The following is an 18,687-nucleotide window of genomic DNA, read 5'->3' as shown; positions in this document are numbered from 1 at the left end:
CTAAAGAGCGTGCAATGTCAAATATACTGCGAATGTCAGATGTAAATTTGTAATTTATTTAAGATATACCACTAAATTCCCTCATATATTTACTACAGCTATAAGTGACTAGAGAATAAATGAGAGCACGGTCAACAAACCTTTTTATTTTTTCCAATTGTGGAAAACATATCAATTGAGGACTAATAAATAAATAGCAACTTATTTTTTTCCTTTGATAAAATGTGTTATTGATCTGATCTTGACTATAGTGCACACTATTCAATTTATTTCAAATCTGCATTGTGCCCATATAAGGAAGAGAAATGGAGGGAGGAAAATAAATGAAAGGAAAAGAGAGGCAATGTTGAAGAGGAAGGAAAGGAGAAAGAGACTTTCATAGAAGGGATCCACAAACGGGAACTGGAGAAATATATGTATACATGGACTATATCTGCCACCCACAATGCACACACAGAGGGAGAGACAAACTCCATACAGAGAGAAACTATTAATAGTATTTTAGGGAGTACCACCCTCATCTCATTATTTTTAGAAAATTATGACTAAAGCTTCCTTTAATTTTCAAGCTATACGTGAAAGTGGGGATATAACTTTTTAGGGTTATAGATTTATTATCATTATTTGATCTAGAACCTAAGAGAATATTTCAAAGCTTCAATTGCAGAGATGAAAAATATTAAAATTCAGGGTGATTAAATAATTTGAGTATAGCCTTACAATCAGCTAGTTAGAAAGCTAGGATGACAATACAGATTTTCTGATTTAAAAGAGTATTATATACATAATATATTTAATATGATATAATATATGTGTTTATTATCTCATCTGCTTTATGGGTCAAATTAAATTAAACTAATACTGTATGTGGACTAGAGACTCTACATTTATGATGTTAAGGTTTTCTATTTTATTGAAATTTAACAATATAAATAATCTGTAATAATATCTTGAATTTCCATAGAGTTTTTTTATAGCAAAATGATTTTCCTTTTCTTATTTAACTTTATTTTCATAATGTCAATGTTAGGTAAATGGAACAGGCCTTTTTTTTTTTTTTTTTTTTTTTTTTGCCATTTTTGCATTGTATAAGCAGGCACAAAGAAGTTACTCAAATGAAGATGCGGCCATGATGTCTCCCCAGAGGCAAACATGGGACAAGAACCCAGACATCTTCTATTCTGCTTCAGAGGGGAGACTTATAATGTGTGGAATGGTGTGAAGCTGTGGCTTTTCACCCATTAGTCTCTCCTCTGATTCTGTTTATTTGAACTTTATGTGTCTCGTCTGTTAGGAACACCTTGACTCTTTATAACTTCAAACTCTAACTCCAGTTCTTTGTCCTATAGACAAAGAATTATTCCATTCTTATTGCTGTGTGTGTGTATGAGAGAGAGAGAGAGAGGTGGCAATTTTAAATATTCTTTTTGCTTTTATTCTTGGGCCTAGCCCTTGATTTATTTGCCTTTTTAGGATTTATCACAGTTTTGTAGGCATAAGAGGATTTCTCTTGGGAAAACAGTAATCCAAGTGGCCTGCCATATTTATTTTAAAAGTTTGACTCTGGATATCATGGACTAACACATTACTTTTAGAGACAGTAGGTAATCAATATCTCATTTATCTTCATTATCTAGACCTAATATTGTATTCTAAGGATGGGAATCAGTGCTGCTGCTTTACTGCTAAAAGTTTAGTCTTTCAAGGCAAATATTGCTGTAGGTGTTATAGCTGGGAAACTGTAAGGTTCTCTGGTGGCTTTATTTAATGAGACTTCTGGTTGTAAGATTTTTGTGCCGTTTCATACAGTTTTGTCATTCAAATTTCAAAGTTTTCATTTTGTAATTTTTGGCAGCTAAGTTTCCAATATTACTTGCATGTGAAGAGAGACTTAGAACTTTGGTGAGAATTGTATACTGGTATTATTTTCCAGAAATCAAGTTAAATTTCTTGGTTTTACTTGAATTGCCCTTTTTTCTCCCTTAGGCATTTGGATTTGATCCCAAAGTCGACAGTTATGTTGAGAAGGCAGTTGCTGTGTTTGGTGGATTTTACCTACTTTTCTTTTTTGAAAGAATGCTTAAGATGTTATTAAAGACATATGGTCAGGTAAATGGACTTTATTTAAAACGTATGACATTTTACCCCCTAAAGTTACTTTATATAGGCAAATAAAGACAGGATTTTTATTCTTAGAATTATGAGAATGGTTCAGTTATTAGGCTTGTGAGTTTAAGGAGAACAAAGAGTCAATATATTGACAAGTGTAAGATAAATACTTGATTCATGTTGTAAAATTTGAAACAAGTACCAGCAATTTAATACTGAATAACAGATGTGCCTAATTTGTATTCTATTCATGTTCATCAAAATAAGAATGTGTACGTGTTCTAACATGAACAAACAGTAACAACAGAATCTAATAAATGAAAATACATGTAAAAAAGAAATTTTATATATCTAAAAAGATTTCTTTACATGTAGAATAGATATACAATTTTCCTCTTATAAATAAAAAGCAGTAAACTCTGTTTCCCTGTCTGTATGAATCATCTTTTTTCTTCTTATAATCTCTTTGGGTTTTGTTCCCATATAGAATGGTCATACCCACTTTGGAAATGATAACTTTGGTCCTCAAGAAAAAACTCATCAACCTAAAGCATTACCTGCCATCAATGGTGTGACGTGTTATGCAAATCCTGCTGTCACAGAAGCTAATGGACATATCCATTTTGATAATGTCAGTGTGGTATCTCTACAGGTATATGTTGATTCCATTTTTTCTTGATTATACTACATTTTTTTTACTGTGTAAACATGAATGTGTATGAAGCTAAGTCAGTATTTTGTATGTTTATGTATGTCAGACTTATTCCTATATATGTGGGATAACTGGATGAACGTTGGATGAATTACTTCATTTGATCTTCCTAATAACCTAGGGGGCAAGTGCTGTTGTAATTAGGAGAGTATGACTTAGAGAGGTTAAATAGCAAACCCAAAGATGCTCAGTTCCTAATGGCAAAGCTTGGATTAGTACCAAAGCTGCCTTATACCGAAGCCTGTGTTCTTATATACTTTGCTGGACTGCCTTCCTTATGTTGCTACTCTACTGTAAGCAAGGTGACAACATCAACCCTTAAATATTTATTTTTTTTGTAGTGGGGAAAAATAATTTGGCCAAGGATATTGCTTTCTGAGGATATATAATTTAATGCGAGGCACAGCAGAAAGAGCCTGAAGAATAGTAGTTAAAACCCTTCCTTATATCATGTGTCTAAATTCTAGTTGCCTTATGCAAGCTTTTGCCAAATACTGGATTATAGTGAGATTGTGGTTGAACTCTGACAAGTCATTCAAGAGGTGCCAGTCAGCTATATTGCTAATTTAAACACTGATTAATAATTATTTAGATACCAGATGGCAGAGGGATAATCTGCCATGAAATTTGGAGCCTAACTTGAATTCTTGCTCTGATGGAAGATTTTCCTGTATCTTTCCAGGGTTAACAAGATAATTTTAGGCAGGGCTACACTTCTACAGAGAAGGAGCTTTGAACCTGGTCCAACCTTGAACACGTTCTCCCTTGGGATCCCCAAGTCCTGTAACACAAAGCACGGAAGAGATACAGTTTGAGATTTAAAATATTTAAAGGGCTGATAACCTCCTTGACCATACTAGAAATTCAGTGTGACCTCTCCTGATTTCAGGAAAGTTCCTTCTGATGAACCTACTAGGATAAACTAGCTGCTAAATATGCCTTGAGTATCAGAATGAGCTGATAGGAATATTTATATTTAGAAAGGAGGACGGTTATCAAAGCCTTCAGCTTTTGTAAGAGGCTAATTTTTTTTTAAATAATAATTAACAAATAAATTTAACTTCTCAAAAGTTATATTTTAGTTAAAGCTTTAAGGCTCCTGATTTAGGATTAACTATGGGCAGAGGACATGTTTGCAGTAAATCTAAGCACCATGACAGAGATGAGGCCCTCGACACGATCCTGTTTTACATAATTTAGAAATATAATCAGAAGGCTGTTTTTACTCCACTTATGACAGGAGGGCTTTCATTTACTTATTCAATAAACATTTATTGAGTTTCTGTTCGTTGTCCTAGGCACTGGAAATTCAGAAGCAAATTCTCGAGGAGCTTACAGTTTATTCAGTGGAAACATAAAATATAGAAATGAGCAAAACAAGAAACTATCGTATAGTAATAACCTACTTTGATGAAACTAAAGCATGGTGATGTGAGAGTGATGTGTGGGAGCTTCTTTTGATTGACTGGTCAGAAAAGGCCCCTCAAGATGTCAGCAGAGAATTGTATAATGAGAAAGAACCAGTCATGCAAATATCGGGGAAGAAAATGTGCTAAAGACTTTGAGAATAATCAAACAGGTCACACACAAGGGACCTGGAAGCTGAATGGTAGTGGACTTCCCCACATCAATGCTGGAGAGCAGTGGCACAATTCCTTCAATATTCTGAATGAAAACAACTGTGGAATTGTAAACCTAGGTAAACTACCTATCTAGTGAGAGGGAAAAATGGAATTAAGATTCTGGAAATACACTTCCAGGAATAAGAAGGCAGCTGAAGAAAGAAGAGAAGGTGCATGCCAGGGTGACAGCCCCGCACAGGCCTTGAGATAATAGTTTTCGTGCTAATTTCTTATGGGGACTATTTTCTCACTGTTTTAGTTGAAGGTATAGTCTCAAATAAATAGACATTTAAACCAATTGAGCAACAGACTGCAATTTTCAGTTTTGTTTACATTGCACAAAAAATCAAAAGAAATGAAATTTAAGAAATAAGTAGGTCTGGGTATTGCTTTAAGAGAGTAAGTATTACAATATAAGTGATAGTGATTTTAATAATACAATTAAAATACTTTCTAATATTTTATATTATAAAAATAATCTAACCTAAGTGACCCCATTAAAAGGATTGAACAGGATAATATAACTCAGGGTTCAATTTGAGTTACAAGTGTGGATTTAAGAATTTTGTTGACAATCCCAGTTGTCACTGCTTCAACAAAGTTTTTCCAAATTGAAAATAATAAGGAACTCTCTAAAAATTACAGTGAGTTAGGTGGTCTAATTGGCGTTACTATCAATAGAATGCAAATTAGGTGAAAATCTAGATTATGAAAGCATCATTTTTGATCTTGCTGAAATGTAGGAAGAACAAAGACATGTTATAGAATACTTAAACTGTATGACTTAGGAATGTCTTTGTTATTCATCCGAGCAATTCTGGCTCATCACAGAATACTCAGCTAAACCATAATATATAAATTTAGAAGTCTCTGGTGTTTTATCTATGTTTAGCCATATAAAAATCATAGTTTTAGACGTTTTTATTTTGTTTTCATGGAAGCATATTTATCACAGTGAAATAATAGAAGATATTAACATTTAACAGTTACCTTGATTATAACTTTTAAATATTTAGACTAAATGATTTGAGAGTTCCTTAATACCTTTGCTCCAGGCCTAGTAAGTGTGAGGCACAACAGTCCATGTGGCATGTGTGTGTGCACGTGCATGCGTTTTGGGGAAAAATGTGGGTCATAGAGGGGTAACAAGGAAGATGTAGGGAAACAGAGGGGTGCGCGAGATGCTGTTTCCCCGTGTGATTCAGTTATTGTTACTAGGTAATGTGTCACATGACACCTTGTGACATGCTTTGTTTTTTTCTCTTCGACTTTCCTGTGTAGCCAAGTGTGGAGTCATTTCAGTATCTGTGCAGCCGGGTGGGGCTCCCCAGCCCAGACACAGCCTTGGTGTTTGCTGGATGTTGATTGCTGAGGAATGTTTGGGACTTTGGGGAGGGTGTCAGCACTTCAAGGCCACTAGAGGGCCCCTGGAGCTCGTTCCTCCAGCAATCTGTCACCATTCTCTCTTTTTATGAAATTTTCTGTACTTTCATTTAAGAATAGATACTACTAAATATAAAGTGATTTTTAGAAGTTGATTATTGTGAATTTTATGTGTAAAGTTGAGGTGCAATGAAATAGAATTTAGCTGCAAAGTGTGGAGATGCTAGGGAGATTTTCTTTGTTGATGACTGATATGAAGTGACACTCTACGAATAGGATAACATTTTTGAGGTGGTTGGGCCTCCATGAGAGTTTAAATACACACAATTCATTCAACAAGTATTTTTCCAGTACTTAACCTATACTTGGCACTATTCTAAGTGCTGGCACAAAGGCGACACAGTGGAGAGGAGATGAGGACCCAGAGCAGTTTTCAAGAAGTAACAGATGAGGTGAGACAGCAGAGTTCACAGATTCCAAACTTTCCACCTTTCCATAACATAACTGAAATATTACACATTTAGCACAGAAAAATGGAAAGCACTCTCTTTGTTTTTAAGGTATGAAGTACAAAAAAACTGACTGGCAGCTCTGTATGTACATATATGTGTGGGGCTTGTCTACCGGTCTTTTGGGTGGTGTCTTTTTCTACATTCTTGCCTGGCGTTGGCAAGAATGGTAGAATATTACTGACTACCTTATGTTCTAGGGTACATGTGCACAATGTGCAGGTTTGTTACATATGTATACATGTGCCATGTTGGTGTGCTGCACCCATTAACTCATCATTTACATTAGGTAATCTAATGCTATCCCTCCCCCACCTCCCCCCACCCCACAATAGGCCCCGGTGTGTGATGTTCCCCTTCCTGTGTCCAAGTGTTCTCATTGTTCAATTCCCACCTATGAGTGAGACCATGCAGTGCTTGGTTTTCTGTTCTTGCAATAGTTTGCTGAGAATGATGGTTTCCAGCTGCATCCATGTCCGTATAAAGGACACGAACTCATAAAAAAAAAAAAAAAGAGTCCTTAAACAAAAACAAAAACAAAACAAAACAAAAATAATATTACTGGCTACCACTTGGGAAGTGGAGTTGCAGGAGAAGGGGACGGGGGCACTAAGAATATTTGACGTAACACCCCTTTCTTTAGTACTGTACTTCACAACAGTCTTCAGTTTGCTCTGTGTCCTTGAATTGAGGGTCTCTGTGGTTCACTTTCCCCAGGGGTAGATCTCCAGTCCTCATTTGGGGTGGCTGCCTTGCCACATTGGCTTAGGAGGAAGGACTTCAGGTTCTACTTGTTCCCTAAATAGACTTGCAGCCACTTCTCTTATGTTTAGTTCCAGTCTTTGCCCTCTGCCTTCAGAAGCACTTGGTGCCTCTAATCTCTGAACTTTTTTGAGGTTCTGGGTCCTGCATCACTTTGCTTCTTGTTGACTTTCTTCCTCTGTGAACTCAATTAGAACTTGCCTTCCTCTTTCCATCTGCCAAAATACAAATCTCAGTGCTGTCATGTTGTCTCTCTTTCTTCCTGTCCTTGCGGCTTTATGTCTTCTTTATTCCTTTATAAGGACGTAGTTTCAGGAGGGCATTTCAGGAGGGACTAGAGATAAATACATATATCTGGTCCACCCTATTTCACTAAAAGCCCATTTACTATTTTAAATCATATAGTTCTTGAACATCGCAAGATTTAAAAACAAATTAGTTAATTTCCCCTATAATAATAATTAATTAAAATAGAAAACTATACAAATAATAAAATGACATAACAAATGATATCCACTGATCTTGATTGACTGGTACTTACATAAAAACAGTAACTAGAGGCAGATGATGTAGCCAATCATGAGGCGAAATTCTGGGTTGCCTTTGCTATTAGTGGAATTTCTCACTCACTGTGTTTATCTCAGGGCATCCCTGAGACAGTTCATTTTATCTGGCTTCACTCTATGTGTTGCTAAGGTCATGAAAATTGGTACCTGAATCCACTGAATTTAGCCTACATTTCATTGATATGAAGTATACTTTCATTCATGAAAAACTGCTCTAAAGTTTTTTTTTTTTTTTTAATTACTCCATGAAATTCTTATATCTCATTCTTCTTTAACGAGGAGACTGAGATGATTATTTGGAATCTGTGACCTCTGCTGTCTCGCCTCATTACTTCCGTTACTTCTTTAAAAAACTACTCTGGGTCCTCATCTTCTCTCCACTGTTCCGCTGTCCGCTCTGTGCCAGAACTGGTGTCCTTTCTCCTTTTTAAGGCCAGTTCCTCTAAATATTCTCATCTTTCCCATGGCCTCTTCCAGTTTTGTTTCGTTTTGTTATTTTAGAACAGGGTCTCACTCCATAACCCAGGCTGGAGTGCAGGGCTTAATCAGAGCTCACTGAAATCTCAAACTCCTTAGCCTCAAGGGATCCTCCCACCTCAGCCTCCCAAGTAGTGGAAACTGCAGGCACATGCCACCATGCCTGGCTAACTAAATTTTTTTTTTTTTTTTTTGTAAAAATGGGGTCTTGCTATGTTGCCTGGGCTGATCTTGAACTCCTGGTCTCAAGTGATCCTCCTGCTTTAGCCTCCCAAAGTACTGGGATTACAGGTGTGAGCCCCCACACCTGGCCTGTTTTCGTTTCTCTTTCCTGCATCTCTCCTTTTCCTGTGTCTACAAACATGTTCCATCTTTTCTACCTCAAGGTATTATTTTTTTCCTCAATCTGCTACTCCCCAAGTTTTCTCAAACCTTCTTTCCCACAACTGTCCAACTTTCGTAAAGACTGGCTAATTCTGAAATAAGACTATACATGTTAGGCAGGTTCTTAAGTGCTTTACATATATTAACTCATTTAATCCTCACAGTAACAACCCTGTGAGGCAAGTACAATTGTTATTTCCATCTTGCAGATTTGGAAACTGATGTACAGAGAATGTAAGGAACTTACTCAAGGTCACACAGGTACCACATTAGGATTGAAGTGCAGGAATCCTGTTTCCTGGTCTGTGTGGTTAACTGTTACCTTACACTATGCTGCCTGTTGTTTCCATTTGTTAGCCAGCCTTTATATGCTCCTCCTCTTCCTCATCATCTCCTCACATGCTTAATCATGTACAGTTTCTAAAGTCACTCCCTATTCTCTGAACTTTCTTTTTAGAATAATGTAAGTGATTGTTCTAGGCAGCATGCTATAATCCTCTTTTTAAAATTAAGTTATTCATTTTTTTTTTTTTTTTTTGAGATAGGGTCATTGTAACCTCAGACTCCTGGGCTGAAGCAATGCTCCCACTCAGGCTTCAGAGTAATTAGGGCTACAGGTGTGGGCCACGAGCTGTGTTCCTAATCCTCATTCACTCTTTCTTCCTGAGCTGTTCCTACAGTTTAACACATAAGTGAGTACCTATTATGGGCTAAATGCTAGAAATATAAAGGCAGATTTTTCACTGGAACCCCTCCCCTCCCTGTTGAAATTACTTATATCTTGGTGACATGATACCATCCTTGCTCTGTCACCATTTTAGCTGCTGTAATACTTTCCTGGTGCTTCTTCTGAGTCTCCTTTTCTTGCAGGGCAGTTGGACGTGGAAGAGAAACATAGGCTTTGGAATTACACAGGCCATTGTTTGCATTTAGCATTAAAATATGTTGTGTAATTTGGGAAAAAATAATTAACACCTTTGAGCGTTTGCTCATCTGTTAGATGAGGAGCAAAGATTCTTAATTTACTGAATTTTTGTGAAAATGAATTAATTTCTTATGGGTCAACTATGCAACATTGTGTCTGATACATTGTACACTTGTGATAAATATACATCTCCCTCCCTCTTCCATTTACCATTTTTGTCTGTTCTTAGTTTTTATCATAGTCATCTTATCAAGTCGTATCACTTCATCTTTTGCACCTTTGGGGATAGTTTCTAAATCTATATGCTTAATTATGTAAAGATCATCACTTAAAAGATGGCTTCTTGTGTTAAACCATAAAGGTGTTTGAATCTATTTGTATATGTTCCCTCTAGGTTAGGGTAACAAAATGAGAAGATAAAATGTATAGAATTCCATGCTTTCTCATTTCTCTTATCTACCTTAAAATTTGAGTAGATTTTCTAGAAAGTAAAGCTGGACTTTAAAAGCTCATAGGTAATTTAGTAATAAAGATAACCTTCTGAATATAAATGCCCACAAGCCTGCCTTTGACCTGTCCGATAAATTAAGAGAATTTGGAACATTTACGCTCTCTTAATGGAGGAGAACCTTAAAGTCCAATATAATTTGCTATTCAAATGATGATTTATCAAGCTTTGCACCACAGATTCTCTGTTAGAGCCTTGAAATACCAGCTAGAGCCACTTGCCAAGGAAGGAAAACAGTACGTTAAGAACTACTTGCTTTTCCAGATAAAAGCATGTCCAAGTTATGTAAATTTGACAAAAGCATTTTATTTGATAGCTAATGTCAGGAGGGATCTAGGGTTATCTGTTGTGTTTCCTTATATTAGCTAATCATTTGGCCAGCTAGTATATTCCATTCTTGTGGAGGCTGGAGCATCAACATTTACACAGAAAGTTATTAAAAAATAAAACAAACATTGGGCCAGGCACTGTTGGCTCATGCCTGTAATCCCAGCACGTCGGGAGGCCAAGGCAGGTGGATCACTTGAGTTCAGGAGTTGAAGACCAGAGTCCAGGAGTTGAAGACTAGCCTGGGCAACAGCGAGACCCTGTCTTAAACAAACAAAATGTTGATATTGCCAACTCTTAGGTCAGCTAGTATAATCAAATAAGATTAGGTATGAATGTGCTTTTAAAGGTACCCAAATCTGTACTATTTACTCTATTTGGAGAACAGACAGTTGCTTATGGGTGTCAGTCATGGACTACTTTGATATCCATATGAAAAGATAACAATCTCATTAATTGCATGATAAACATTTAAATAGTCAGCATTTTTGTGGAGTTTATAATTTTAATCCTTTGGAATGTGTTTTCAGATCCACGCAAACATAATTCCAATGTTATAAAGTTTTGACTTCTAGAAATAATCTGTAGACTTTTAGGTTTTTCTTTTCCCTCTGTGTATAGTTTTTCTCATATATATTATATATATATACTTACATATATGCACATATATAAATTTTTATATTATATATTAATATGTATTATATACATATATTATTATCTAATAAATAGATGTGTAAAAATGGGTCATAGAGTATGCACACATTTAATTTTGCTGAATAACAACAAAATGCTCTCCAGCCTCTTATGTTTGTTTACCCTCTCATGAACAGCAAAAAATAATTCCTGTTTTCTCTTTGTCTTTAGCAATACTTGGAAATTTCAGACTTAAAAAGATTATTGTCAATTTAAGAAGTTTGAAGTGGTATCTTTTTCTGATTTGTCTTTCTGATTATAGTGCAGTTGAGCATCTTTTCATATGTGTTTTGGTCATAAGTTCACTTTTATGTTTCCTATTCATCTATTTTGCACATTTTTAGTTGAGTATCTTTCCTTAATGGTTTGTGTTAAAGAAAAATCTATTCTGACACTTCTTAAAACAGTAAGGAAGAGTTTATTCAAGACTGTTGCATTAAGGGTTGCCTCTATGGCAATAGCAGGGAAAGATTGGGTTCAACTCTAAATAAAGACAAGACAGGTGGGCATTTAGAGCCAATTAACAGAGAGAGGGGAAGAATGCATGGAATATTATTATTAAGAGAAAATATCAAGGGTAGGGGGATTCTTACTAAGCTGACTTAACAGAATTCTTGCTGAAGGCAGGCGAGGGTGGTTATATATCACTTGGGGGATGGTGGGGAATGAAGAATTAAAAAAAAATAATTATTTGATTTTTCCCTGAATCAGAGGGCATGAAGAATTTGATCAGATATTAGGGGTGATCATATATAAAGGATGAGGGGATTCTTGCTCGACTGACTTGGCAGGATTCTTGATATGACTGAACTCTGCAAAAATGGACACAGAAGTCCAAGATGGAGGTCTGGTTGAGAAGAGACCTCAGAAAAGCCTAACTGAAATTTGGTCAAAGAAAGAGTCTGTCACTTGTAGGAATTTTACATATATGCTAGATGTTAATTTTCCTTGATTAAATGATTTACAAATATATTCTCTAAATCTATTGTTTCTCTTTTCACTTTGCTTATAATATACATTGTTTTCCAAAAGTTTTAATTTTAATGAAGTCAAATATATCAGTACTTTTCTTCAAGCTGTCTGCTCTGACAGTTAAGAAATAAATATTCCCTAAAAAAACATAAAGATTTCCTTCCATATTTTCTTTCAAAAATTTTGTTTAATTTATTTTTGTACATGAGGATCTAGTTTTTTCCTGTATAGATAAACAATTATCCTCGCTTCTTTTGCTGAACAGATCATTTTATTCCTGCCATGTATCAAGTTTGTATGTATTCATGTATCTGTATTTTGGCTTTCTAGTCTCTTTCACTTGTCTATTTGAAAAAAACAAAAAACAAAAAACAACAAACCTCTGACCTACTACCACACTGCCATAATTGTTATAGTTTTTATTCAGCTATAAAGACAAGGTCTGCTCCTCACCTAGTTTTTTCACTAAAAGTTGTCTTTGTTCTTCCATATCAATATCATTGTAGAGATTTTCATTGACATTGCATTGAATTTAGAGATTAACTGGGCTGCAGTTTACATTTTTATGATATTTAAGATTTTTTGGTTTGATAATTTACTGTATTAGAAATATTTTTAAAATATTCTGTTAGATTTCTTCCTAATTACTTTGTAGCTCCGCAGGTATCACTAATGATATCTTTTTTCCTACTGTTTTCTTTTTTTCTTTTCTTTTTTTTTTTTTTTGAGACGGAGTCTCGCTCCGTCGCCCAGGCTGGGGTGCAGTGGCGTGAACTCAGCCCACTGCAAGCTCCGCCTCCTTGGTTCACACCATTCTTCTGCCTCAGCCTCCCAAGTACAGTAGGTGGGACTACAGGCCCCCGCCATCACCCCCGGTTAATTGTTCTTGTATTTTTTAGTAGAGACGGGGTTTCACCGTGTTAGCCAGGATGATCTCGATCTCCTGACCTTATGATCTGCCCACCTCGGCCTCCCAGAGTGCTGGGATTACAGGCGTGAGCCACCGCGCCCGGCCTTCCCACTGTTTTCTAATTGATTATTACTGCTATGTGAGAGTACACTGATTTTAGTATACTGGTTTTCTATCCTGCAGTAGTGCTGAATTCTCCCAGTATTGTTTTGTTTGTTTATTCTTTTGGACTTTCTGCATAGATATTGAAGAGCAAAGAAGCCCTTTTAAATTTTTTTTTAGTTGTTTTAACTCTTATTTTTCTTGTGTTGTTTTATTGGCAAGAGCTCATAGGACAATGTTGAGTAGAAGTAGTGATAGTTGGTATTTTGTCTTGTTTCCAACTTTAATAGGAATGCTTCTAAACTCAGTAGGTTTGCTTTCTTTAGTTTTCTTTTTCTTTTAAATAGCCTTAATTAGATAAAGAAACATTTTTCTCAGTGTTGAATTTCATTGCAACTTTTTTCTTTTTCTATATTACAGCTAAATATAGGTAATCTGTACTTGGCTGATTTTTCTTTTAGAATTAGGGAGGCTTAAAGCAGAGTGAAAAATTAAATGAATGAATAATTATGTTTTCTCACAAAATTTGTTTCATTTTTGAATTACACATTATTCATTAGGTGTTAATTAGTAACATGAAAATTAGAGCAACTTATCTTTTTCAAAAGTACTTGAGTCAGGTAGATTTGAGTTTAAATCTGACTCATAACTAATTGGGTTACTTCAACTTCTAAAACTCACTTTCTTCATCTGAAAACTGGCAGTAATATCTACAAGGCAGGATTATTATGAGGAATGAATGGAATATTTTTGAAGTTATGACTAAGAGTAGGTATGCGTTAAAGCCTAAATCTTATTATTTCTGTGTCTACCATACAACCATACATCACCATCACGTTCCTGAGAAGTGAGGGTGATGGGGATTAAGTAAGAGAAACAGCATCTAACATTATATGTAGATGCAAAGACACAAAGTCCTCTATTTCAATGACAGAATATTGAGCAGCTGTTGAAAGAGTAGGAGACTTGATTCAAAGTTGTGGAATCATATGCCGAGTTTATAAGCACTTATCAACTGGAAGGAAGAAAGCACTTTATGCAGTGGGGTTTCTTGAAGGCATAATGGGGATCATTTTGAAGATTCAAAAATAGATGGATTACTTCATGTAAGAGCAATCTGTAGCCAAGAGTGATATTTATGAAGGCTTCCAGAGTAGACTAAGAGAACAGGGCCTCCATGGCAGTTTGCAGATAGCAAAATCAAACAGCAAGTTTGAGCAAAGGCTGTAAAGGCAGTTGGATTGAATTTTTAGAAGTTAGTTAATTAAATTGACAAATAATAATTGCATATATTTATAGGGTATAATGTTATGTTTTAATATATGTATACATTGTAGAAAGATTAAACTAACATATTCATCACTTCATCTATTTTTCATTTGTTTTGTGGTGAAAACATGTAAAGTCCACTTTTTTAGAAGCAGTTTTGAACTATACATTATGCTATCATTAACTATGGTCACTATGTTGTATAATAAAGCTCTAAATCTTATTTTTCCTTTCTAAGTGTAACTTTGTCCCTTTTGACCAACACCTCTCTTCCTCCCAGTCCCCAAGCCTCTGGTATCAAACATTCTACTTTGTTTTTAGGAGCTCAACTTTTTTAGATTCCACGTGAAAATGAAATCATGCAGTATTTATTTCTGTGCCTGGCTTAGTATCTTCCCAGGTTTTAAAATAGCAGCCTTTAAAAAGAAGGAAATAACAGGATTTCCTTCTTTTTAAAGGCTGCGTAGTATTCTCTTGTATGTCGTTACCACATTTTCTTTATCCATTTGTCTGTTGATGGATTGAATTTTGATGGTTTGCCTCTTCCTAGTGTCAGATTCATTAGAAGAGAGCTTGATGGACAAAGTCCCATGTGCTAGGCAATATCATCCTTAGGGGCATAACAAAGAAAAAACAGAAGAAACAGAAGAAAATGACCAGAGGCCAGAGTGGAATGGAGTGGTGGTATATTTTTAGCTGTGAATACAGCATACTGGACCTTCTTTGAGAAGATGTGTCTTTGTTTGCATTGCCGTGGCTCAGACAAATGAATGACAATAATAGATCATCTTCCATAGTATGTTTATCTGAAGATAGAGAACTGGTATGGGGTAGGGAGAAGACATTTTAGAATAATTTTCAAGAAAGAGAAGGTTGGGAGTATCTGCCATGGACAGCAGAAACTCTGTGGGTAAGGTGAGAGGTCCAAAGTGTGTTTAGGAAGTGTTGCTGTGTGGGGTGTGTGTGTGTGCTGAATAACTCCTTCCTTGGTTTAAAAAGCCTTTGGCAAAGAATGTAAAAACTTTCAGTGCTTCTAAAGTTACAAGTAGCTACTCTGGGGAACATTATTGTGCTGCAAGGAGCTGAAAGAAGAGGAGAGACTGGATCTGGTAAAGAGATATAGGAAAAGACTAGAAAAGTAAACCATTTCAAGTAGTTTGTCATTGAAGTGAAAAAAAAAATGAGGGGTAACAGCAGTTCAGTGGAATGTCAGGATTTGGGATTTTGTTAATCTGAAGGAGATTGAAGACAGGGAGGAAAGGCCAGGTGGACAGGGAGAGGCTGAAGATTCGAAAGAGAATGGAAGTCATGGTAGGGATATCTTATGGAGTGTATTTCTAGAGAAGAAATGAAAACAGAGTACAAGTGGAGTTGTTCACAGTGAAAAGGAGAAGCACTCTTATTCTAAGATGGGATGGAAGGTGGAGAAAGTGTTTGTGGGTAAATTATGTGTTAGATGTTCTCAATTTCAGGCAGGTGGGAAGTAGGAATGAAGGACTGTGGGGTTGGGGAAAAGTGGGAAAGGCTTTTAATAGGCTGTCTCTCAGTATGGTTCACGTTGACTAGCGATGATAATACATTGCTGAGTAGAAAGTCAGAATCCTCAGCCCTGAGCCAGTGTCTTCACTTTCAGGGGCCAACTGTTGACTTTTACCTCCTTCATACCTACAAACTAAACGATGTACTACACAGCTGTGAGATACAGAGTGGTGGCCCATCTAGTTAGAATCACACACTGTTGTAGACAAGGAGAACAGTATGCCTTGAAACTTTGGAGTGCCCCGGGAGCCAGGTGATCACATGAAATTAGTCTGCTTCCTTGTATGAAGTTCCAGAAACATCATTGTGTTCTTTACCTCCTGGAAGGCTGTCCCTGCTCAGATTTTCTCTGAATCATAGTCAGCGTCAAAATCAGGTGAATTTGGTTCCAGACCACTGCAATAAAGCAAATATCACAATAAAGCAGGTCACATGATTTCTGGTTTCCCAGTGAATATAAAAGATATGTTTTCACTACACTATAGTCTATTAAGTGTGCACTGGCATTATGTCTAAAAAATGACATTGATATCTTAATTTAAAAATACCTTATTGCTAAAAAGTGCTACTGATCATCTGAGCCTTCAGCAAGTTCTAATCTTTTTGTAAGTGGAGGGTTGTGCCTCTGATGTTGATGGCTGCTGACCAGGGTGGTGGTTGCTGAAGGTTGGAGTGGCTGTGGAAGTGTTTTAAAACAATGAAGTTTGCAACATCGATTGCTTCTTTCATGAAAGACTTCTCTGTACATGCGATACTGTTTGACAGCGTTTTACCCACAGTAGAACTTCTTTCCACATTGGATGCGATCCTCTGAACCTCTACCACTGCTTTGTCAACTACATTTATGAAGTATTCTAAATCCTTTTTTGTCATTTCAATGTTGTTCACAGCATCTATACCAGCAGTAGATTCTGTTTCAAGAAACCACTTTGTTTGCTCATTCATAAGAAGCAACTGCTCATTTATTCAAGTTTGATCATGAGATTGCAGCAATTCAGTTCCATCTTCAAGCTTCACTTCTCATTGTAATTCTCTTGCTATTTCCACTACACCTGCTGTGACTTCCTTTACTGAATTCTTGAACACCTCAAAGTTATCCATGAAGGTTGGAATCAACTTTTTCCCAACTCCTGTAAATGTGGATATTTTGACCTCCTCCCCTGAATTGTAAATGTTCTTATGGCATCTAGAATGATGGATCCTTTCTAGAAGATATTCAACTTCCTTTACTGAGATTCATTATAGAAATCACTACTATGGCAGCTACAGTCTTGCACAATGTATTTCTTAAATAATATGACTTGTGAGTCAAAACTACTCCCTGACCCATGGACTTCAGGATGGATGTAGTGTTGGCAGGCATGAAAACGACATTCATCTTCTTGTACATCTCCGTAAGAGCTCTTAGGTGACTAGATGCACTGTTAATGAGCAGTGATATTTTGAAAGGAATGTCTTTTATTTTTCTGAGCCATAGGTCCCAGCAGTGGACTGAAAATATTCAGTAAACCATGCTGTAAACAGATATGTTGCCATCCAGGCTGTGTTCTTCCATTTCTAGAGCACAGACAGAGTAAATTTAGCATAATTATTAAGGGCCCTCGGAGTTTTGGAATGGTAAATGATGATTGGTCTCAGCTTAAAGTTACCAGCTGCGTTAGCCCCAAACAAGAGAGTCAGCCTGTCCTTTGAAGCTTTGAAACTAGGCATTGACTTCTTCTCTCTAACTATGAAAGCCCTGGATGGCATCTTCTTCCAACAGAAGGCTGTTTTATCTACATTGAAAATTTGGTGTTTAGTGTAGCCACCTTCATCAATGATTTTAGTTAGATCTGGGTAACTTCTCCATCAGCACTTGCTGCTTCACTTGGCACTTTTATGTCATAGAGATGGCTTCTTTTCTTGAACCTAATGAACCAATTCTGCTACCTTCCAACCTTTCTTCTTCAGCTTTCTCCCGTCTCAACCTTCATAGAATTGAAAAGAGGGGCTTGCTCCTACTTTAGGGTATGTTATGGCTGACTTGATCGTCTATCCAAACCACTTAATTTTTACTGATGTCAGAAATAACGCTGTTTTGCTTTCTTATCATTTGTGTGTTCATTGGAGTAGCACTTTTAATTTCCTTCAGGAAGTTCTCCTTTGCATTCACAACTTGGCTATTTGGCACACAAAACCTAGCTTTTGGCCTATCTTGGCTTTTTGACATGTTTCCCTCGCTAAGTTTAATCATTTCTAGCTTTTGATTTTAAGTGAGAGACATGCAATTCCTCCTTTCACCTGATCACATAGAGGCCATTTTAGGATTATTAGTTAGCATAATTTCAATACTCTTGTGTCTCAGGGAATAGAGAGGCCCTACAGAAGGGAGGAAGATGGGGGAATGGCTGGTCACTGGAGCAGTCAGAATGCATACAACATTAAGTGGTTAAATCTGCCATCTTATGTGGGCACAGTCATGGTGTCCCAAAACAATGACAATAGTGACATCAAAATCACTGATTACAGATCACCATAATAGATATAATAATAATGAAAAAGTTTGAAATATTGTGAGAATTACCAAAGTGTGGCACAGAGACATGAAATGAGCACATGCTGATAGAAAAATGGTGCTGATAGACTTGCTCAATGCAGGGTTGCAACAAACCTTCAGTTGTAAAAATCACAATATCTGGAAGCACAATAAAGTGAAGTGCAGGAAAAAGATGTATGCCTGCACCTGTCACTCCTAAATAACTAATAGAAATAATAATGGTGGTAGTTGGTGGTGTGATGCTGGTGGTACCTGTCATGTGCAAGTAATATACCAATACTTTGCAAATAGTATTCATATGCAACATTCATTTAGGTATAATTATCTCAATTTGGAAAGCTGAATTTCAGGGAAGTTTAACATTGGAGTAACGATTTGAACT

General features: G+C 36.4%; 1 protein-coding gene across 2 annotated transcripts in view; it reads left to right on the top strand.

Moving 5' to 3' along the window:
- Window positions 1–18,687, top strand: part of SLC39A8 (solute carrier family 39 member 8) — a 92,245-nt gene that overhangs the window by 37,096 nt on the left and 36,462 nt on the right. For both annotated transcript variants that reach the window (XM_025386139.1, XM_025386140.1), the window contains exons 5-6: window positions 1,987–2,109; window positions 2,597–2,761. In XM_025386139.1, the coding sequence (XP_025241924.1) occupies window positions 1,987–2,109; window positions 2,597–2,761 (288 nt within the window). The remainder of the gene's footprint in view (window positions 1–1,986; window positions 2,110–2,596; window positions 2,762–18,687) is intronic.

Source organism: Theropithecus gelada, chromosome 5 (genome assembly GCF_003255815.1).
Source record: "Theropithecus gelada isolate Dixy chromosome 5, Tgel_1.0, whole genome shotgun sequence".
NCBI classification, from domain to species: Eukaryota; Metazoa; Chordata; class Mammalia; order Primates; family Cercopithecidae; genus Theropithecus; species Theropithecus gelada.
The sequence above is the reverse complement of the archived record's forward strand: the minus strand, read 5'-3'. Positions and strand labels throughout refer to the sequence as shown.